The sequence below is a fragment of the Camellia sinensis genome, chromosome 14 (genome assembly GCF_055761805.1).
Source record: "Camellia sinensis isolate YWXY chromosome 14, ASM5576180v1, whole genome shotgun sequence".
NCBI classification, from domain to species: Eukaryota; Viridiplantae; Streptophyta; class Magnoliopsida; order Ericales; family Theaceae; genus Camellia; species Camellia sinensis.
Window position 1 is genome coordinate 116577932 of NC_138974.1, and position 24770 is coordinate 116602701.

At 34.3% G+C, this 24770-nt stretch overlaps 1 protein-coding gene across 2 annotated transcripts; it reads left to right on the top strand.

Annotated features, from left to right (window-relative positions):
* The first annotated feature begins 17240 nt into the window (after window positions 1-17240).
* On the top strand, window positions 17241-24387 carry LOC114280445 (uncharacterized). Of its 2 annotated transcripts, none has more exons than XM_028222817.2 (3): window positions 17241-17489; window positions 18525-19277; window positions 23918-24387. In XM_028222817.2, the coding sequence occupies exons 1-3, from the start codon at window positions 17476-17478 to the stop codon at window positions 23994-23996; spliced, it is 846 nt and encodes a 281-aa protein (XP_028078618.2). In that variant the 5' UTR covers window positions 17241-17475; the 3' UTR covers window positions 23997-24387. The 2 variants fall into 2 exon arrangements, with proteins under 2 accessions (XP_028078618.2, XP_028078626.2); XM_028222825.2 differs by having other exon boundaries at window positions 17255-17489; window positions 23875-24109.
* The last annotated feature ends 383 nt before the right edge of the window (window positions 24388-24770 follow it).

Genomic DNA, 24770 nt, shown 5'->3' on the forward strand with positions numbered 1-24770 from the left:
CTCTCTCTCTCTCTCTTTACACACACACAGAGCTTTCTCTCCAACAAATATGCGCCATCTTTGTCGATTGTCTCTCATCACTTCTACAATCTCCATCATCGACTAGTGTTGCTCATCATCACCTTCATCCGTCACCATCTCAGATCTACCATAGTCTTGATCGTGTGCCATTCAAAAGAGAAAGTTATGAGTGACGATGTTTTCAGATATTGAGGAAGAGCTTTTGCTGTTTTATATTTTTATCATTTCTATGGAGGCATTTTGCTAGATATCTTCACATATTCGTCATCATCTTCTTGGAGGTTGGATTTCATAGAGATCTTTATAGATTTTATCTTCTACACATTGATGATATTCAAATTGACAGGCATAATCATCATTTAAGAATGAAAAAATTTAGATCTATTAGTTATGTTTGTAGAATCCGTATTGAGTTGTTCCGGTTCATGGAATTTAGGTTTTATTTTTAGTATCTTTTGGTATTTTACTATCATTCAGAGTAAAATTTTACTATATTTCCGCTATAAATAATTTTTTATTTTGTTGTGCTGGTAAATTTTCTAGTAGAGATTGGATGGCTTTCTTTGATAACTCTACCTTGCAAAGCTATAGGTTGTAGTGGTTAGTAACAATATAGTAGAATTTCAATTTAAATAACAAATTCAGATAGCAAATTTTTACTGTCCTAATTAACAAAGTAAAATTTTACTATGTCAACGTTATTTGAATAGTAAAATTTGTTTGTATTTTTTTAAAAGAATTTTATAATCAACTCTTAATTGATAAATCTTCATGAGAGGATTTCAAAAATTTTAATTTCATAGAAAATCAATATTTACATCAAAAGTTGTAATTTTAAAGTTTAAAAATAAAAAAGGCATATATGTCCATAAATTATAAAACTATGCGTGCAACCTTTTTTTGTCCTTAATGCAGTACAAATAAAACTCATGTCCTTTTTGCGTGAAAAGTTCATAAAACAAGGGGCCAAAAACCTCATTAAAGTCAAGACAATTGCCTGACTAAATTGGTTTCAAGAAATTATTTGCACTTCGGAGGTTTCAAACCTGATACCATGGTACAAAACCCTAAACTTTGACTACCAAGCCAATCACTCGAGGTTCCATTTCACTGATTTAAGAGCATTTCCAAGTCTACACCATTTTTCTTTTCATCTAATTTAATTCAAAATTTTAGTAAAAAAACTTGATTTGATATAAACTATTCCAACTCATTTATCAAATTTTCATCAAAATCTTTTGTTTTTTTATTCTATTTTTTTTAATCAAATTTGATTAAAAAAATATTAGTCATAGCATGAATAACATTGATTTTGTTTGATTTATGTTTTGATTTAATTGAAGAGTTATATTGTTTAAAATCTTATAATTAATTTAACATCATAATTCATCCTCATTTTGTCTTATTTATGTTTATTAGAGGCCAAAATTTTAGCTCAAACAAGCAAAAACCAACCAGCAAGCACAACAGCAGAAGCATTGTTTTGATTTTATTTTGATAGGTTATAATTGAAAACTTACTGTTTGATTAAATCATTATAATCTATTATTCTTTTAGTGTTTAACTATGTTTTTGAAGGCCAAATAGAAGCTTAAACAAGTGTTAAAGAGATCCCATAACAGCAGCAGCAATAGAAGCAGCCAAAACAAAGGAGGCTAAATTTACACTAGGTGGATGCCTGGAGAGATGACCGGTTACGCCAAAATCAGCCAAGTTCAATCCTGTTTCAGTTATGTTTGCTCCAGCTGTCAGACCAGTAGTATGCTCGTCCACTGCGGCAGTCATCCTTGACGACTGGGACATGATCAGACATCCGGACAGATGACCACCAAGAACAAAACTCCATCTGGGACATCCGAAAGGATGACCACCTACTAAATCAGTTCTGCAACGGTTATTTTTCAAAGTTCAACTTCGCAACAGCTAGTTGGTTCACACCCATCTTTCAACTGAAAAAACTCACATGGGCTAGAGATAAAGGCCGACATTGATGATATGTATATCATCATCCCATCTCCTCAATGGGAAGAAAAAGATGGGCTTGGCAGACAGAATAGAGCACTGAGCTCTGCTATATATATAGAGCTCTAATATGAAGAGCAAAGACAGAGAAGTGAACAACGAACCAAGATATTGTCCTATCATTCATCAATCACATATTTCATCTTCTCTGAGTTATTTGAAAACGTCTTCATCTGTGTTTCATTCATCTTTCTAGAAAACAAAAACTGAGCCTAAGCCTTAAGCTTATCTACCAGTGAGAGGTTATTAGAAAAATTAGAAAGACTTGAGCTAAGAAATTTCTTTGATTTTATCATTAGTCTCAAACTCATGCTTAAAGTAGTCTAAAGAGTTCCTTCAACCTTGATACATCACTCACCTTCAGAAAATACACACAAAGCTTGAGATTTAGGCTTATTCACCTTTGAGAGGTTTACAGAAAAATCTAAGAGCAACATTGTATATTTATCAGTGAGAGATATTTTTGTAGCTCTCTTTGAAAGCAAAAACACTCATTTCTAATCTTGGAAAAGGTTACTAGTAAGCCTGTAAAGCTAGAGAAAATCTGTGGATGATTGCTCCATGTGTATGAGGTTACTAGCACCTCTGTGAAGCTAGAAGATAATGGAAAATCTCGAGTGAAGCTTGAGGAGTGGATGTAGGCATAATTGAAGCCGAACCACTATAAATCTTGTTTTCATTTTCTTCCCTTATCTCTTTACTTTCCATTCATTGTGTCAGAAACTGTAGACCGCCCGAACTCGCTCCGCGCGCGAGAGCGTGAATTGGGTTCTAGCTACTACAGTTCGGACTCCTGTCACGGTTCTGAATCTAATCTCACAAAGTGCAATGTGAGACTGATAAATCACCAAATAGTCCAAATCCGGCAATTGGTTTTGAAAAATCAATTTTGAATCAAAAGCGCCAAACATGGACTGTTTTGCCAGATTTCAGAGTCGCCACCTAAATATTTTGTTTTTGGGAAATTTAGGAAACCCTGACTCTTGCCAATGGCCACGTGTCCATCATCACCCAAGTTGCCTCGGCTCGGGAACTTGGGTACGAGAGGGGAAGATCCGGAAATAAGCACCCCCACTCGCCCAATCAAAGATTGGCCTCTACTAAACATGATATGTTGTTTTTGAAAACACATGTGTTCTTATTCTTATTATTAATCTAACTTACTATGTGATGTGCACAACACAACTAAATCACTCAATTTGGAACAAAACATCTCATGTTTGTTTTTTCGAAAATGGTTTGAATTTGCCACCCTCAAGTGGGCTTAGAAATGTGGATTTGCCACCCTCAAGGTGGGCTTAAAACATTATGATTTGCCACTCCAAGTGGGCTTAAAACTCACATTTTGATGAATTGTTCTAATTCAAGTAATGAAGCCTTCATCCACAGGCATTCATGCAGTTAATCACTTAAGCAAATAACCTCAATGGCAAGCATGCTATCATGGCAACACTCACACTCATGCAAGTATGCTAAAGCGTAAAACTTATAGTGTACTCCGAGCCAAAACAAAAGCTAGTTAGAAATATGCATGATCCTAACTATGCTAAACTGCCTAATGCAACATATGCAAAGATGCAATTAAATAGACACGGCTATTCTAAAATGGCATATGAGTTACAATACTGGATAACATGTATTCAAATAGGTATTGAAATACAATGCAGTTTGAATGATGCGCAAAGCCCGGTGCATGCAAGACAAATGAATGATGCAATCATGCAAGCATAAGATATGCTAATCGAAATATGCCCTAAACTAACCATCAAAAGCTGATAAGTAAAAGGAAGAAAGAAATGGGGTTGAAAGACATGCACACACACACGCACCCTTATTACAACATTTGCCCTCTCGCAGGAGGGTCCGAATGAATACGCTAAGCTAATCTAAAGCTAAGCTAAGCAACTAATCTAATTAAACTAATTAGACTAATTATTACAAACCAATAAAGAAATAACTAAACTAAGCTACTTAATTATTACAACACTTAATTAATTAACAAATTAATTAAATTACAATTACAAAACCAAGCTAACTAATAAGTAAAGCTTTAAGCCAAGTTGCCTCAGCAAGTTAAAGAAGTTGAACATGCATGCACTCGGTTCCTGTCCCGAAAAGCTCTCCAGTTTGCTCTTTAGAGGCTTTGTTTGCAGGGTGTCTTCAAGGTTTTTCTGCTGAACCTTACCAAATCAAGGCTGGGGAGTGCACCAGTGGCCTGCCGGCCATGAGGAGCTGTTGCCGGCCACCTGCCGGCTAAAGATGGCCCCCTGCCAGCCAACAATGAGAGGGTGCCGGCCATCAATGTGGCACTGCCGGCCACTGGTGTGCTGTGACACCAAACTACAACAGAGCACAAAACAGAGGAAATAGAGGGTCTCCCTAGGATATGTATGTACTATGCCACTCCTTATCATCTCAAAACATCAAGGGAGAGGCACCATCGGATCCAAGACCATCAATCAAGCATTTGGAATGCATGATGGCCAAAGATCCAATCTTGTACACATTCAATAAATGCAATGCAAACAAGACTTTAAGACCATGGCCTTATCATGAGTGATCAAAGGCAATGGAGACGAAGTGAATTGGCTCATTTTCATCACTTTGAGTATGAAATGGACCAATTCACCTTGTGTTCAATATAAAGTCCAATTGAACACAATGCAATGCAAACAACATGTTTATCTTGACATGTTTTACTTGATTGATTTTGTTTACACATTTTAACATTACCAACCATTCTTTAATTGGTTAAGTCCAAATGTGAAAGTCCTCTAATGGGAAAGATGGCCTCAGCCACAAGCCCCTTGAGCATGAAAGAAGCCTCATGTTTTTGGTTAGTAGAAACCCTCAAGAGAAGGCTAAAATCATTAGGCATGAGAGCCTCCATTCCATGCTCAAGCCAACAAGGGCCTTGAGATCACTTTCAAGGAAAATGAAAGATTGAAACCATGGAGTGCAATGACACACATTTCAGCACTGAAATAACATGCTAAGTAATTTAAAACCATGCAAACAACCCATGTAATGCATGTTAAAGGCTTAAGCATCAAAGCTAGTGAAGTGCTTTACATTAGAACCATGCAATACAATGCTCAAATGATACAAACCAGGCCTAGACAGGCCTCAAACATGCCAAAACAATGGCTAAAATGTGCTGAAATCTAGGCACAAAAAGCAAGAAGCACATGCTCATTTGGTAGCTCACAAACAAGGAATAAGACACAACTCTTAAACACATTGAAGGAGTGGAAAATGTGAGAGTGTGGCAATGACATATGCTCTGAAATCACATGCTCGATGATGTTATGACATGCAAACAACCCAAGCAAAGCATGTTAGAAGCCTTAAATCACAAAGCTAGTAAAGGCCAACTCTACTATAGCTATACAAAGCAAGCCTCAAAAGGCCAAGACCACTCAAAACAGTCCTAAAGCATGCTAAATCAGAGTCAAAAACATGCTGGAGTGGAACATACACATGCTAGATTAATAGGCTAATTCATTAAGCATGTTAGGCTAGTGAGCAAAATTACACTACAAGTGTAAAAACCAAGCAAGGGGTGAACCCACCAACAGAAATCAAAGTTAAAGAATGTCAAAATAACACCAAAAACATGCTTGAACTAAGCTACAAAAGAGTAAAAAGATGGGCTAACTCATTGGGCATGTTAAGCTAGTAAGCAAGATTACACTACAAGTGTAAGATGCAAGCAATGAGTGGCCAAACCAGCCAAAAACAGAGTTTAAGCATGTCCAAAAAGTCACAAAAGCATGCTTGAAATGAGCTAACATAAGCCACAAAAAGATGCTACTTTATAGTGCTAACAAGGCCTGGCATAGAGAGACAAGGAGGGGAGGCCACCCCTTCCTATTTTGGACCTCAAAACAAGCTTTTTACCACTGAAATTCCTCTGAAATTTAGGCCTCGTTTGGGAACAGGCTAATTTAGTAACTTTTTGGCTATTTGGCTAAAAAGGTAGGTAAAAAAAACTTGTATGTTTGGGATGACTTTTTGGCTAATTACGAAAAGATGTGCAAAAAATAGAGAGAAAAGAGAATTTTTGACTTTTTGGTATGAGTTGTTAACTTTTTGGCTAATTTAGTAACTTTTTGACTAATTGGCTAAAAAAGTAAATCCCCAAATGGGGCCTTAGTAGTTTTAAGGCCAAAAGAGATGGACTCAAAAGCCTTTAAAAGAAGGCTCTAAAGGCTTTGCAAGCCAAAGAGCGAAGGGAGGTAACCACCCCCTAACCACACAAGGCTCAAACCAACACTTTTAGGACTGAAAAACAGAGGAAAAATAGAGATTTTTGTAGTTCAACACCACCCCAAAAATAGCTCCAAAGTAGTTGAAAACTAAGGCAAAACAATAGTGCACAAAAAGCTTAAAAGAGATAAGAGGTTACCTTTGAAGCATAGCAGCAAAACAGCCCAAATTTTGAGCTAAAACCACCTTTTGGAGCTCAAACAAAGTCCCAAGCTACCTAAGCCCAAAGGTGATCAACTTTGGTTAAGGGTCTCTTTGCAAAAGTATAGAGAATTCTAAGCTTAAGGCACAAAACAAGAAGAGGGAGAGGCTCCTAGAGAGAGAGGCAAAGATTTTGCTCTGAAAATTGTAAAGAGAGAGAGATTTTAGTGTGAGAAGCTCCCAAACTTGTTAACTTGTTCTAACCTCTCAAACCATAAAGAATGGCCTCTATATATAGCAAAACATGGCTTCAGGTCAAAAATATCAAGCCAAAGACAGCTGGAGCAATATGGAGACAGTTGGAGGTAAATATCTGCAAAAAAAAATGAATTTTTCCACTGTTGGCCTACAGAGGATCATAGATGACCAGCACTACACCATTTCTGGCTGGCAAGGACCATTAATGGCCGGCACTGCATCATCCATGGCCGGCACCCTTCACTAGTGGCCGACAGAGAAAATATGCTCTCCAGGTCCAATTTCAAATGGATACAACTCCTTCATCTGGACTCATTTTTAGGTCATTCTTATGTCCAAATTGAAGCCCCAGAAGTAAGCTTTCCAATGGTGATAGCCTCACTTAAAAATTCCAAGTGTGAAAAAAGTTATGCCTTTTTTAGGGAAGCCGCTCAGTTTCGATCCTACCCGGATTCATACCCAACTGCTCCTCAGCTTGGTTTCTTCTCTCCTCTCCTCTTTTCTTCAACACCAAATCCCTAAACAAGGTGTTTTGAAATATTTTTCAAATAGTTCATCTCTCTTTCATTCATTTCCACTTTGTCCTTTGCTCGGTTTACCGAAAAGCGGAACATTTAACAAAATGCGAGCGTCGGAACATCATAGGAACTTTTTCAAAAACTATTTTGAAAGAGAGGGTTTTAAGGCCTAAAAACCATTCAAAATAGTTTTGGTCCAAAATGAGATGTGAAGTTGGGATTTGACTCTCTCTTTACTAAAGAAATCGAACCTTTGCACTGCCCACACCTTTCATCACCAAGTAAACCATCAGTAGCGCCCAAGTCTTAAGGGCAGTAAAAAATGGGGTGTCTATAGTTTGCTATAATTCCTACTACTGCTATACTTATCTATTATGATTGTGTTGATCATTTGATATACTCATTGCATTAGTCGTACTTCACTATTATTTTGCTTCATCAATATTTTTTGTATTAGTTGGTAATTTTTATTGGGGAATTATTAGTTTTTATTTGTAAAAACCTAATTCACCCCCTCTTAGATTGCTTTTTGGGTAACAATTGGTATCAGAGCCTAGGGTTCTTGCTTAGATTTAACAATCTTAGAGTTTTGATCCATGGCAACCATATCTAGTGCTCTAATTTCTATATTCGATACTCCCCATTAAGCTGGTGTGAAGATATTCAACAATCATAACTTCCCAATAGATGACTGAAAAAAAACTCAACGGCTAATCCGAATAAATCTGGTAGTCCACTAAATAAAAGGCTAAAAAGTTCTTAATACATCAGCACCACAAGACCTTGGTCAGTATCAGAGGCCAGAGCTAAAAAGTTCTTACAAGGGGAAAAAAATAGGGACTGAACTGCCCTAGAAGAGTTGCCGAAGCATCTATAGCTAGAAAACACCTTGGTCGGCAGCCAACAAGACCTTGGTCGGTATCAGGTGCCAGAGCTAATGCAAGGAGATAGTTATGGTCGTGCCAAACCATTGTAGAAACTGGTCGGAACTAATATCGGGACAATTTAAGGTCATGCTGGACCATTGTAGGAATTGACCGGAATCAATATTGCGACAGTTTACGGGGTCATGCCGGACCGTTGTAGGAACTAATCGAAATTAATGTCGGGACATTTTAAGGGGTCATGTCGGACCGATATAGAGAACTAGATGTTGAACCAACAAGCGTGACACACACATAACTTATGACGTGGTGCTGAACGATGATGGCAACAGAAGACTGAGTGTGCCAAAGGGCAGCTTATTAGAAAGTACACTAAGGGGCGGCTTTGGTGGTGTGCTAAAGGAGGCGACTTTAGTTGTGCACCAGAGGGGGAGGCTTGGTGGTGTACCAATTAGGCGACTTGGGTTATGTGCCAGAAGGGGCAACTTGGGTTGTGCGCCAGATGGGGCGGCTTAGGTGGTTTACATGGTATATCACCATGCTCACCATGATATAGGTATAATAACCCCCTCAAACTCAAATAGGTTTGGGATAACAATAAACTAATGAATAGAGGAAGAGATCACCATGAAGTGATACTGAAAGAAAATATGGCAGCAGAATGGGTTGAGGTTCGGCAAGCGACCAAGGCAAGGATGCCGCCCGCTGGTAAAGCAAAATTATTAGGTACTTAACCTAGCTTTGATACCAAAAAGAATGAAAAGAATTATTTGGCTTACATATGAATGAGATAGATGCCACGTATATATAATAGATTCATGATACAATTTAGGAAATGATATAAATAAGGAAACAATACTATCAGTGATTGATATAATTACAGATTATATACATAATACTAAAATAAAAAGATTCTATATACTCTAATTTTTATATTCAACATCATCAAGTATGTTCAATTTTTTTTTTCTTTTCCTTTCATACAAGTCATAAAAAACAACTCAGCTCATTAGTAAAAAATATAGAAATAATGGAGAAATCATACCTTATATTCACACAACCAAAGTCATAAACAAACAACACAACCCCTCAATTGGGGAAAATAATAATAAAAAAAAAAGGACAAAATCAAACCCCAAAACCCATACTTGCACATCCAAATGATAAACAAACAACCCAACCCCTCATTCATCCAAAACTTGGGAAAAGTATAAATTAAACCCCATACTTAGACAACCTACATGTAAAAAAATATAGTTATTATACTCCAATAATGTTGATTGATCTTTCTTTGGAATCAAAAAACCTTCTTATGAACCTAGACCTAGTTTTCCCTTAATTTTCATGTAAATTGACAAACCTTCATTTCTCATAAATCAAAAAAACAATATAATGATTCCTCTCATCTTGACTTATCTTATCCCATTTTCCTTCCATTTCTCTGCCTTTCCCTCATAATTTTGCTATGAAAATAAATCATCCTTTAATGTATATACACCTTATGTACTTAGCGCAATATAAATCATAAGCATCTTGTCATGCATCAAATGTGTGAAAATGTAGAGACTCGGGCCTTAGACCCAACTTGATTCCTCTAACTAGGTATGTGTTGAGTGAACTTGTATTGCTTTTGGACCTAACTGTTGGTTATTGTGTCATATTGTTTTCGAGCTCGCTTGCACTGTATTGAGTCTTGTTTATCATTTGAATCATTTTGTGATTGAGTATTAGACTCCATGATATGAACTCCAAGCTTAGAATAAAAATTAGAAGGGAAACATGCACTCTACACATGTGGATTGGTGTATTATTGGCTGAGGTTCTAGGCAGCTAGCCCATACATGTGGTGGAATGACCCGCACGTAAGGTGAGGGGTTTCTGCACGTGTAGTGATGAGCTTTGCACATGCAACGAAGAGGGTTAGCTGGTGAAATTTGCTCCGTAGCGATCCACATGTGTAGTTAGGAGGCTCCGTATAAGTTAGGGCTAACAGCACATATGGCGAGCCCTGGTCTTTTCTTTTTTTTTTCCTTACATGGTAGAGACCTTTTTTTTTACCTCATTTTATTTCTTCTTCTTCTTCTTCTTCTTCTTCTTCTTCTTCTTCTTCTTCTTCTTCCTCTCTTTGTCTCTCTCTATATATATCTATCTATTTATCTTTTCTCATTCTCTCTCTTAAAGTTTACGAAACAAAAATTCAAGATCAGAGCCATTTAGAATTTGATTTTACTTTTGAGCCGAGAACAAATGTTGTAGAGTTTGAAAAGGGCTACATAACCATCATCTTTGATTTTCTATTCCTCAACCTTGAGAATCTAGATTTCCTCCTCTTCTTTATTTGAGGTAGGATTTTTTTTCACTTTGGTAAATATGGGCTTATATGATGTATATATGGTATTTTATTACACCACAAAATGTTGAATTACTTATATCTTAGAGTTTCGAATGATAGTAATGGTCAAGTGAGCTTCTTCTCCAATTTCATTATTTTAAGCACCTATTCTACTATGCATCTTGTTTAATTGAAAACCCCCAAATTATTATGAAAACCCTAATTTATGAATTAAGCATGATTAATCATTGAAAATTTGTGAAGTTGTAGAGTACTATGTTTTAATTCTCCTCTCCTTGAAATGTAGTGGTTGGTTAAACCATAGTGGTTTTGTGAAAATCACTTGATAAACTCTATAATTGTTGAGAAATTGAAAATGAGCTTACACCCTAGAAATTTTAAATTGTTGTTTTGAACATTGACATTTGAAATTGGAAAGTGTCAGATATGAGATAATTATTTAGTAATCTCGGAGTATAGACACATGGTATTCTATAGTATTGTGATTGGTGGAGAAGGTGGGTAGGTGTGGTATTGTGTTGGGTGATTGGGGAACATAAGAGGGCATAATAAATTATGATTGGTTAGGAGTATCAACATGTGGTACTCCGAGAATAGTTTATAATTTCCCTTCAGATACGAGAATGGTATTTTAAAAATTTGAAGAATTGTATCTTGAGAATGAAATGTGATTGAGAATTGGAAATCAAATGTTCGAATTGAGAATGTGAATGATTGAATTGTGCAATGATACCTCAAGTTTGTATTGCCTAAAAGCTTCTACAGCTTCGTCTTTACTTCTCAACAAGTAAACATAGCAATATCGAGTGCAATCATCAATAAAAGTAATAAAGTACTTCTTATCTCCTCTAGTTTGAACAAATTTTAAATCACAGATATCTGTGTGAATTAAACTTAGAGGTTCAGTACTTCTTTCAACTTTATTAAATGATGCCTTAGTGAGTTTTCCCTCAACACAAATCTCACATTTATGATTAGGATCAAATTCTAAGTTAGGTAAACATTTTAAAGCAACAAGTCTACGCAAAGAATTAAAATTAACATGTCCTAATCTATCATGCCATAAGAAAGAAGACTCAGCAATATAAACAGAAGATGTGTTCTTATTATTAAAAGCCAAATTAGGTACAACAGTTATTACATTGAGCTTAAAAAGCCTATCACTCATGTACCCTTACCCCACATACACCCCACTCTTGGAGAGTACAACTTTATCAGATTCAAAGACTAATTTAAACCCATTCTTAATCAACAATGACCCAAAAATTAAATTCTTGCGAATTTCTGGCACATGGAGTACATTGTTAAGAGTGAGTTCTTTTCTCGAGGTCATTTTCAGCATAATCTTTCCTTGTCCTTCTACAGTTAAAGTGGAGGAGTTTCCCATAAAAAGTTGTTCCCCACTTTTCACCACTATGTTGGCTTGTGCTATCTTTTGCTTGAATTCCCTCCGTCCTTGCAAACATGACAATTCTTAGCGCAATGCCCATCTTTGCCGCACACAAAACATTTGCCTTTGAACCTCTTGTTGAACCCGTTTTTGATCCCTTTGTTGATCTTACTAGTGGATCCTTATTTGGGACCATTGCCATCATGCTCCCGCTTGTTGTTGTTGAACTTTGACCCATATTCATGTTCCACAACATTTGCTTTAGCCAACATGACATGGTTTCTTGACTTCTTGTCGGAACCTTGGTTGTTCTCCTTAATTCGGAGCCGCACTATCAATTCTTCTAATTTCATCTCCTTGCGCTTATGCTTCAGATAATAATTGAATTCTTTCCAAGATGGTGGGAATTTTTCAATGATTACCGTTACTTAGAAAGATTCACTAAGAACCATCCCTTCCGCATGTATGTCATGGAGAATTAATTGGAGATCTTGAACTTGGCTAATAATCGTCTTGGAATCCATCATTTTAAAATCCAGAAAACGGCCGACAACAAATATTTTTGTATCGGCGTCCTCTGTCTTACACTTATGATCCAGAGATTCCCACAGTTCTTTAGCTGTGCTTTTCACACTATACACATTGTACAGTGTATTGTCCAACCCATTGAGAATATAGTTTCGACACAAAAAATCACCATGTTTCCATGTATCGACTATGGCAACCACTTGCCGATCAGTTTCTTTCTCGTTTAGTGCTGGTGCCTTTTCATGAGTGAAGCGAGCCAAATTCAATGTGGTAAGATAAAACATCATCTTTTGTTGCCATCTTTTCAAATCAGTAACATTGAATTTTTCTGGCTTCTCCCCATGATTTACCGGTACTGGCGGAGTCATCATTGGCACAACAGGTGAGGGAGTTTGAGTAATAACAGTCTCAGTACTGTTAATTTCAGTTTTCATAATTCTGACAAAATAAAAGTAATACACCAATCACAAATTTATACAAAAAATGAATTTACACACAAAATAAACAGAATAATATTTTGTAACAAAATTCCAATAATAAACAGTATATCGCTACTATGTTATCAAATAAATCATTAAACAGTATATTACTACTATTTAATTTCCCAAAACAAAATATTTGTCTGTTTATCGTAGAAATAAATAAAAATAAAAAATCTACTTTAAGATTGTTAGAACCCACAAAGGTGTATGTGTGTAAATTAAATGTATAAAATAGATAAACAACAAAATAAAATAATTTAGAAAATAATTATAATTAAATGCTTACAGAAAATAATGTCGAAGCTTGTGTTGAACACAATCTCTTTAAAGTAGATTTCGTTCTCGCTCCGGTGCTTCAAGTTTTACTGGCATCTACTTCCCTGGATGCAATGACTAACACTTAAATTTGCAGCACTACAAATTTAAGTTTGGCGAACCAAAACTTTGTTGTAAACTCTCTCTTTTTCTTCCTAAAAATAAATGTAGAAATAGATACAAGAGCACAGGAAGAACAGGAAAAGAAGGACGAAAATCTGAGGAAAAAAATTGAATCAAATGAATTGCTAGAAGCATGTTTTATATAGACAAAAAGGTGGTTGTTCCGAACAAGTGCCAGTAGATAGGCAACTGTTCGGACAGATAGACAATCTATTTGGACAGATTCGGTTGGAATGCAACAGGTAGAAACCTGTTTGAACCTTTTGAACCAATTCGGGTGGTATGGACCTGTAAGGGACTTGTTTGGGTGAAGAAAAATTCCGGACCAATTTATTTTGAATTTTGAAAACAAAATTAAAAATAAAAAAATAATCTACAAAAGTTTTTGACCTAAAAAAATAAGTATTGAACCGGACAAGCCCAACCCAATCTCGTATCACGCCCAAGCCCAGCCTGCCTGATCGGACGGTGGCGGGGCGTGCATGTGGTTTTAATTTTAGGTCTAATGGGTCTAGCCCACTTCACCCATAATCTCACCCTTCCACAAACTTGGGGACCCTTTGGGGCCTATCTCAAGTATCCAATGTTAAGGTTTATAAACCCAAACAATTCCTCAAGCCTTTCCAATGTAAGACAAGCACATTTCACAAATATGTAGTAAACCTACCAAAATACATTTCCACGAACCCAAAAATGTGCGTTGAATTTTCATTCATTCGGAAATGGTTTTGAGGAACCAAATACATGAATTTATTCACTACGCGGCATTAACACATGAACCCAATTAGAAACGTTAAAAATAATGCTTGGGTCCCACCTTAATTAATGCTCAAAGTTAGCAAAAAATAAGGCTATACAAAAGTCATTTTCCAACAAATCTCAAAGTATAAACACATGGTATTCCATAGTATTGTGATTGGTGGAGAAGGTGGGTAGGTGGGGTATTGTATTGGGTGATTGAGAAACATGAGAGGGCAGAATAAATTATGATTGGTTAGGTGTATCGACATGTGGTATTCCGGGAATAGTTTATAATTTCTCATCGGATACGAGAATGGTATTTTAAAAATTTGAAGAATTGTATCTTGAGAATGAAATGTGATTGAGAATTGAAAATCAAATGTTGGAATTGTGAATGTGAATGATTGAATTGTGTAATGATAATGGTGAATCCAGGGGTAGTATATAGTTGAAAATTTGATTAAATTAGGTTGAAACTTCATGGTGAAAGACCAAAAGTCACGCGGTATAGATATTGATTTCCTTTCAACTAACAACTGATAATGTGGGAGTGATTCTCAACAAGTAGATACACGACTTAGGGATACATTTGAAATTATCAATGAATTATATTATATCAAGAAACAAAAATGTTGTATTCATTAAATTTTACGAGATTGAAGTTATAACTTTGAATTGAAATCAGACTTGAGAATAATTGTATGTATATTGTATCACATCATGAATATGTGTGTTGTTGGATTCATATTACCAGAGTAAAAATATTATCTATTAGATGTTATATTCATCCCTTGTTGTTTAAACTTTTGAGGTGATGATGTACCATGACCTCGAGGAGCTGTGGATTGGTAGAAGAGTTGTGGCTCTTTTGTTTAGGATAGGCTTCCCTACATATTTCATCTTTCCATACTCTTCTTATAGGCTCAATTCTAAACCTGCACCGATGATTCAAATCATTTACTTTGTAGACATCGTAATAAAGGTTATTCATACAAAAAATTAACTTCATTAGACAACTATAAACATATGAATAAATAGCATTTTATTTTAAAAAATGAATGGTTTAAGTTTACAATCACATTTGTCATTCATTTAATAAAACAAAATGTGATTTTTTTTCTTATCTTTATAAATGTTTGATGAAACTCGTGTTTTATATAGATGGTCTTTATTGTGAAACCTACGAGATAAACGGTTCGGATCATTGATGTGAGTTTAGAATTGAGCCCAATAAAAGAAATATGAAAAAATATAGAGAAATAAGTTATGGATGAGAGTGCCCAGAGGTTTTTTGTATGGCTTTTAGCCTTATTTACAAGGGATGAACCCTTTTTCTTGATGTACCCCATGGGCATCTCAATTGTAATAGACATGAAATTATTTTTTGAAAAAAATTAAAAAAAAAAAAGCTTTAGGGTTCGATCTTTATAACAAAATAAATATTGAGTTTTTAATTTTATTAATTTAAATTCTAATTTTTTTTATTTATTTTCAAATTTAAATCATTCATCTATTTTTATTAAGTAAAACTGACAGAAAAATAATATTTTAGTTATTAAACATAATATAGATGTACATAAAATATCTAAAATATTAATTTTTATTGAGTTTAATGATTAAAATATCACTTCCTGTCATTTTTATTTAACAAAAACGGACAAATAGTTCACAATGAAAACAAATCAAAAAATTAAAATTTATTTATTTATTTTTGTGTGTATTTTTTTTTTTTTTTTTTTTTTGAACAACAAGAAAGGATGTTCTGAGGTGTCATCACTACATCCGTAGGCCCAGGCCCCGGGGTAGCCGGCAAATGTGGCCGGACTATTGTTTCAAATCTTGTTGTTTTGTCATTTTCTTTCTTTAATTGCTTATCATTGTTAAATTATTGTCTTTAACCTCATAATATGGATCTCCAAAATTTGATGTGTGGAAAAATTTAATTTCGTAATTTAATAAAAAAAATTACTAGCATTTCAAAATATGAAACTTTTAATTACGTCATAGATTTAACTCTCCGCACCTATTTTTTCACTCCACTAACTATAAATTTTTAAAATTTTTATCTTTTTACAACTCTTAGAATTCCTAATATACCTCCATCCTTAATCTTAAATCTTTTTAAAATCTATCCTCTTCCACTCTCTCTTCCATTTTGTCTCACTTTCACCTCCCTAGATGAGAATGACAACTTGCTAGAAAAAGAAATTGAGCCTTTGGGAGTCAAGATGGGAAAAGGAGAAGGTAGTAGCAAGGAAGAGAACTATTTTTTAGAGTTTTTTTATTTTTATTTTTTTTATGGGTTTACGGTTTTGATTAATCTAATTAGAATATAACAAACTTAATTTGTTTAGCAGATAAGGATCAAGCAAATCAAGTTTGGTCAATCATTGCTTGCCAAATGGTCAAAAATTGGTCAAACTAGTCAAATTCGGCTTTAGTTGTCCGAACAATCTTAAAATTCGATGAACAATGGTCTACTAATCTTATTTTATTGAGCAAATTAGTATAAAATAATGCAAAATTATTTGATGGTTCTCTAAGGACACAATCACATGACGTCTTAAATTGAATGTGATTCAAAAAAAGGATGAGATCCACTTATTACCTTTAGTGACAAAAAATAAAAAAATAAGAGACATAACAATTGGTGATTGATCGGGATATATAGTAACACCTAACAAATTTTCCTTCACAACAGGGCCACATGGGAGGGACAGGAAATTCTCATTTTAGTATTAAGGAGAATTTTTTGCAATGTCCATAACATCGAGTAGGTAGGATTTTGGAGAACTTATTAGGAATTTTTTTTTTTTCAATACATATATCTTTATAATATATTTTTATATTTTAAGAAATTTTAGTATTTAGATATTAGATCTATCAAATTTTAATTCTCATATTTAAAATATTTTATGGATAATTTCACCATTATAAATATTTTTTTAAATCCTTAACGTGTGGATGTTCACATCAGGAAATATTGAACATTTATACTACACCCTATTATTATTAGAGATATTTTGATAACTATATCATTCATTAAACTTATTAAAATATATAAAAATAATTTAAATAAAATAAAATAAAATAAAATATAAATATAAATATATAAAAAGAAATTTATGAATAAATGTTCTTACAATTTTTTATTTCAATTTTTTTTTTTTTTTTTGTCTTCTTAAAATTCAAGGTGGACCATCCATCCGTCCATCCATCAATGCATCAAAGGCGTCGGGCAAACCCTAAAACGTGGCTTCCATGCATGGATTGGTCCGGAGCAGCACACGTTGGGCCTAAGATTACATATTGGTTCTTAATTCCCTACCCTACTGCTACTACTACTACTTGATTGAGGTTGAGTTGAGAGACACAAACAAGCAGAAGAGAAAAGAGAGGAAAGCTCAATTGGCACTGGGTAGTAGAGATAATGTTCTACAGAGGGTATGTTCATGTCTCAGATTTACATATATTTGTATGTACTTATGTATATTTGCGTTTCTCTATGTATGTGTATGCATATTTTCTAAGATTTATTGTTATATTATAGATACCCAGAAGCCAAAATTGTAATTCTCTGTTAAATTTAATTACTTTTATTTCTTAGGGGTTTGTATTGGTCTGATACAAACCTTTATAAGCAATGAGAAACTCAAGTGTTTAGCATAAATCTTTGCATGGGTTGTATGGTTTGTGATTGGCTTCTGTTGCGTTAATGGTTTTTGAGCGGTTAGCATTGGATGAGCCTTATGCGGGTTTGACATGGTGAAACATTGAGGTGTTTTAGGCTGAACTGTGAATTATGAATTTGTTAGATATACCCAGAAGCCTTTCTTTGATTTCTTTTTGTTATTCTTTCCTTGTTTGATGTAGTTTTGATTTGAAGATGTATTAGGAAGAGGGTAAATAATTGGTTTTACATATTCCTTACCTGGCTAATACAAGCAGATTATGTTGCTTTAATTGGATTGGAGTGGTTGAGCTTATGGCTTTGATGTTGGCTTGAAAGTGAATCATTCGATCTCTTACAAGAACTACTGTCTGAGTTTAATGAGGATAGACATAACCCATAATTTTCTCTCTCTCTCTGGTTGTTTTGTTCTGTTTTCTCTGATGAAGCATCTTGTTTAGATTTAAAAGTGCACTAGATAGATTAAAATGAAATATTTTACCGTGACTCTGACTCTAGCTCTGATGTAGGTTTCAAAATAAGAGTCATTCATACTTTCGTACAGGGTCTATAACTTATGAATTAAGTGTGTATGTATATATATTGATAAGAACGAATTAAGTTGAGATATTAAGAACCCATATTTTATTTCACTTACAAAGTTTTATTCTTGATTCTATGTTCAGGAAAAGGATTTGAAATTAAAACTTTAGAGTTGTAACAGAGTAGAGTAATGTAGATTTTTGGAGATAGTTCTGACAAGTGATTGTTATTTGTGTTTCTTTTGTGGATTTATGGGTATGATGTAGATATGGAGATGTTGGCAATAGGTATGAAATGGGTCCAAAGCGGCAGCGGGTGATTGATCAGGGTTCTTCATATGGGACTTCTCCTGGTTCTGGTTTTATGTATAATCCTTCTCCTTATTTCTATATTGGCCAGCCACCTCCTTTCCCTGTTGTCCGACTTCAAGGCCTTCCATTTGACTGCTCGGAAGCTGATATTGAAGAGTTCTTCTATGGTCTTGACATAGTTGATGTTCTTTTTGTCCACAATAATGGGAGCTTCACAGGGCAAGCTTACTGTGTTTTGGCATATCCTCTTCAAGTCAATTTTGCTCTTCAGAGGAATAGGCAGAACATTGGCAGGAGGTATGTCGAGGTTTTCAGAAGCAAAAGGAAGGAATACTATAAGGCCATAGCAAATGAAGTTTCAGAGTCACGTGGTGGTTCACCTCACCAAAGTGTCTCCAGAGCAAAATCATTTGATAATGGAAAGGATTCAGCTGAACACACAGGGGTATTGCGATTGAGGGGATTGCCATTCTCAGCTGGCAAGGATGATATTATGGATTTCTTTAAGGATTTTGTACTTTCAGTAGACTCAATTCATATTACGGTTAATTCGGAAGGAAGGTCAACCGGGGAAGCTTTTGTGGGATTTGCAAATGCAGAAGATTCAAAAGCTGCAATGGCAAAGGATAGAAAGACACTTGGAAATCGCTATGTAGAGCTTTTCCCTTCATCGCATGAGGAGTTGGATGCAGCAATTTCGAGGGGCCGGTGACTATTTTTTAAATTTTCTTTATATAATTTTATTATTTTGATATTATATATTAGTTATTAATATTATATTTAGCACTAGTATGATATTTGGATTTTGCTTTAGTAGTTTTAGTTTGACTTGGAAGTAGTAAACTTTTGATTTCTTGTTTACACGTCAAGATGTCTTTTGTTTAAGAAAAATTACTGTGCAGCTATGCCTTATATCTGAGACTGTATTCAAATTTTGGTTTCTTTGTATCCAAATATTTAGCATCACAATCATCCCTGTTTCCATCACATTGTCCATAACTTTGCCAGCACCTGTCCTTGTCACTGTTTTTAACATCCTGTCGCTGTCACTACTAGGAGTCTTGTACCATATTCACCACATCCATACCCATTCTATTACATCATGATTCCATTCCAACATGATCACTTTGTCACTGTAGCCACAAGCATTGATATCACTGACTGCTGTGAACAACTCACTGACTCTTCTTGTACTCAATCACCACAACTAATGACGAAGAAGCTGGAGTTGAAAACTTGGTTTATTTTTCATTTAAAATTGGTATTTCAATAACTCTTGTAATTAACAAAAGAAACATTTTTTATTACGTAGACCTTACTGTAAAGACATGAATAGGCTCCAAAGACTCCCTCTGATTATGCCTCGTTTGATTTTAATAAATTCCTTTAGATATTTTAGGGTTAATTACACTAAAATCCTCTTAATTATTAGTGAATATCACTTTGCCGCCCCTCATCCATGGTTATTAAAATCGCAATCCAGATCATATGACCCTATGATCTTACATTGCTAAAACGATCCAGATCGTTGTAGGATTCATGTTATAACAGGATCGCAAGTAGGATCGTGTAAGATCATATGGGATTGTGCAAGATCGTAGGTAGGATCGTAAGTAGGACCGTAGATTTTATGATTTTTCACCTTATTTTTAAAAGGTATTATTCTAATTTGTATTTTTATTTTTTTGTTTTTTAATAGAAAATAAGATCTTACGATTCTCGATCTGATCCTATGATCCGATCCACGAGACCCTCTCACCGATCCTACCTAGGATCCCGATTTTAACAACCTTGCCCTCATCTATGAATCCGTACATATTGACTCCCCCAACTATGAGAATTGTACAAATACACTCTTTTTGGAGGTGGTCTGAAGAGATGGTCTGCAAGGGGGTGAAAGTGATACTTTTTTATAGTTGAGGGCGTCAAAATGACGGGTTCATAGATGAGGGGTGTAAAATGATATTTGTTAATAGTTGAGGGGGTCTTGGTATGAATAACTCGATATATTATTGCATAAATTTAGCTTAAGTTTCCTAATTAATTGGTGTTTACTATTTTTATTAATGATAATTTCAACTTTGTCAATTGTGACGGTGGAATTCACGACTTCAATTAGTTATTTGGGCTCCTCTATTGCATCATAAATTTTGGAAATTTCAATTATTTTAATTCTTATGTTTTCTTCTTATCCATCTGAAAGTGGGAGGGAATTACTGTCAAGGTCCTTTCAATGCTATTTTTCTGTGAATGCAAGTTGCCACTGACAAACTTTGAGAATACTTTAATTGTTATTTCTTGGATAAGCCAATCACAAAGTGGCCATTTAGCTAATTCTTCTTAATATAGTTTTGAATGTCATAGGGTTGACCATGACTTGATGCATTTGTGCTTTGTGTGTCATATACACGTGAACCTATGACTATGTTGGAGCCAAGGTTGTCAAAATTGGAATCTTACATTGGATCGTTCGAGGGGTTACAGGATTGGATCATAGAAATAGATTGATTGTAAGATCATACCGAAAAAGAAAAATTGCAAAGTAATTTAATTTGAATAAACATTTCTTAGAAAATATGTACACAAAATAAGCCTAAATTATATTAAAAAAGAACTGAAAATTTTGTGAAAAAATATAAGAGCCACTCTAGTGGTGTAGTATTTAGGTGTAGCAGTGTCAAAGTAGAGCACAATACAACATAAAACACTCACTCTAGCAATGTAGTATATTTTGTGCTAAAATAGCATAGTATTATTTCTTGTGCCAAATTCGGCTTAAGGATAGTACAGTGTTATTTTTATGCTACACTTTTGACCAGTTGATATATTTTTTTTTTTTATAAAATTTTATCTATACCATTAGAATGAGAGTTTAATTTATGTATTATGCCATTATTAATCTAATCACAAAGAAATTGAAATCTTCACCTATCTATTGAAATCCTCACCTATCCTCACTAATTTATTAATAACAATTGAAATTCTCACAAAAATTATTTTTCACATTAATAGCAATATCCCAATGAGTCATGATGACTCTACCTCCAATCCTTTGACATTTCTATTTCTCTAGACTCCATTCAAGATCCAATTGAAGCCGTTGTTGGTTCTCCAAAAACTAAAAGGTCTAATGGAAGGAAGGCCGAAAAAGAATTGCATAGAAAGAGCAAGGTAACAGAAGATTAGCGCTTTTGTTTTTGTCATTTGACAGAAAACTTTAATGAGCAAATATGAGATACTCAAGAGAGGAATTCTAGATTAGAAAAAAGAAAAATGTGATAATATAATTATGGCTATGGACTTAAAAATATGATAACTTTGACTTAAATTAATAGTTAATGAGTGATGGTTGATCGGTAGGTAGTAAATAAAGACAAATAACACAAAAAGTACTACATTGCTGGAACACTTGTGCTATTTTAGCACAATAAATACTGCACACTTGTGAAGCGGCTTGTAGCAAATTTGTATAAAGTGCACTTTTACTGTGCTAAAAATAGTACAAAGAAATACTACACCAATGGAGATGCTCTAATGCTCCTTGTAAAATATAAATATAATATTATACAATAGAAAAACTCAATAGTGAAAGTTAACAAAGTTGGATTTGAAAATAGATTGAAAACTCTAAAGAGAATAAATAAATAAAAGAAAAAGTTAACTTTACATGTGTCATAAAATTAAATATATAGTTGCGTTCTGCAATGGTAATAAATAAAATAAAGAACAACTTTGGAGACTTCAAAATAAAATAAAAGAGCTATATAATGCCGGAAGTTAAACGAAGAACGTGGAAAAACCATGAAAATAAACAAAAAAAAGGGTTGAAAGCTAAGAAGCACGGACACTTCTAAGAAGGTGATGTATCCGTGTCGTGTCCGTGTCGGACACTGACTCTCTTTGGACATTTCTTCGACACGTGTTCAACACTCTTCAAAATGTGTCCTATTTTTTAATATTTTTTAAACACCCGGACACTCTTTGGACACTTCGAGAACACACGTGTGTATCTCTTAAAAACACATGTCTATTGATTAGACACATGTGAAACTAATTATAAGTTTAAACAAAACAACTTTAGATACATATGAATTTATAGGAATTAGTGTCATATTGCATTTTTTATTATCTTTGAATGATATATTCATCTATATATAACATATAATAAATATACAAAATTATATATTTCAAGCGTGTCGTGTCCTGCATTTTTTGAAAATTAACGTGTTGGCGTGTCTGTGTCGTGTCTATGTCGTATCTGTGTCGTGTCGTGTCGTGTGTCTGTGCCCATGCTTCTTAGGTTGAAAGTCGTATCATGTTTCAGTATACAATTACTATTAAAAAAAAGATGAGAGAAAAGCATAAATAGAGTAAAAGAAAAGGATTCTCCAAGAAACCAAAACAAAGAGAATCAAACGAATAAATAGATCGTAGGCCATTTTACTATATGTAGAAAAAGGGGAAAAAAAATAGTCGGATAATCTACTATGCAATATGAGAGAGAGGGGGTGGGAGGAGATACAACAAAGTAGAATGAGTTTGTTTCTTTCAACGAGCTAGTTCTCCTAAATTACTGCAATATGAATTTCTATTACCCTGGTTTATTTTTGTGAGTCTATTTTAATTTAATATTACTCATTTTTAGTCATTTGGACCACAAAAAATTGGTATTTTAGGAAACAAACACAAAATTTACAATAAGAAAAGTATGAAAACCAGGAGGACTTTGTACTATCTTAGCCCATACAATACAAAACATTGCTTAAAAATTGGATTAGATCTAGATCGGGATTCGATGATCCTATAAGATCTAACTATCATAATGAAAAGATCCTACATACGAGGGATTTTTTACGCAATCCAAATTGATTTTGTGCAAATGGATCATAAGATCTTGATTGGGATTATGATAACCTTGGTTAGAGCTACACTTACTAATATATTCAAAGTTTCCCAGGGATTGAATGGTGGTTGTTTAAGAGATGTTTGATGATCTCTTGCTCTCTAACATATTTGGCTGGTAGTTTGAATATTATTGGCAATGATATATTATGTGGTTTTTTTTAAACAATCCAAATAATTTTTGGTGAGAAGCATGGCTTTTATAATTGATTTATTTCATGCAAATTAGGAATGACAATCTGATATAATTTTGGCATTGTTAAAAGTGGAGGATCTAAGTTTCCCCTTGAGGAATTGGTTGTTAGTTGACAAGGACTTGTTTCTTATATCTATAATTAATTTACATTTTCCTACTCTTACTCTGTTACGCATGAAATGAAATGTGTTATTTTTTCTCCTTTAGGAGTTTATAAATCTGAAAAGGGTATAATATATTCATTTGTCAGATCCAACATTTCTTGTAAACGAAAATCTTCTGATGAGGGGAAGGATTTAGCTGAACAGCTGGCAAGGGTGACGTTTTAGATTTCTTCAAAGATTTTGTGTTGTCGGAAGATGCGATTCACTTGACATTTAATTGGGATGGGAAGCTAACTGGTGAAGCATTTGTGGAGTTTGCTAGCATGGAGGATTCAAAAGAAGCAATGGCTAAGGATAGGATGACTCTTGGGAGTCGTTATATAGAGCTGTTTCCGTCATCATTCGGGAGTTGATTGAAGCACTTTCAAGGGGACGGTGACTTTATTCATCCAAAAAAAAAAAAAAATTACTGACTTTACATTTTTGGCCTTTTAAGTTGCTATTTTATACTAATGATATTTTACTTGAGGTATAAAGATATTTTTTGGTGTGTTTAATTATTTGCCAAAACTTTGGAAGAAACTTATATTGCAAATTACTGCTTTAGAGTTGTCAATCTTGGTCAAATCAGATTATGACAGCCAACTTGTCACTTATGATGCTTGTATGTTGCTCGAGTTAGTATTGAAAAGCAATAATGGCTGCATTATCAGAGGATGATTTAGTCGGGATTGAACCTAAGGTTCCTTGGGAAATAGACTTTATATAAGCTTTTGCCTCTTCTAAAGGGTTTTTTGCTCAATTTTTATTTTTTTTGAATTTTTTGATTAATTTTTTGAGATATCAAGTAATCAAAACACTTTGTATGTTTCATTTGCAATGCTGCTGGACTTTTTAAGCAATGCTGATTAACATCCACTGGAGTCTGCATATTATATATCTAGCATTGATGGTAAAAGTTCAGTTGTGTGTTTATGCATTGAAATATTGTTACAACTA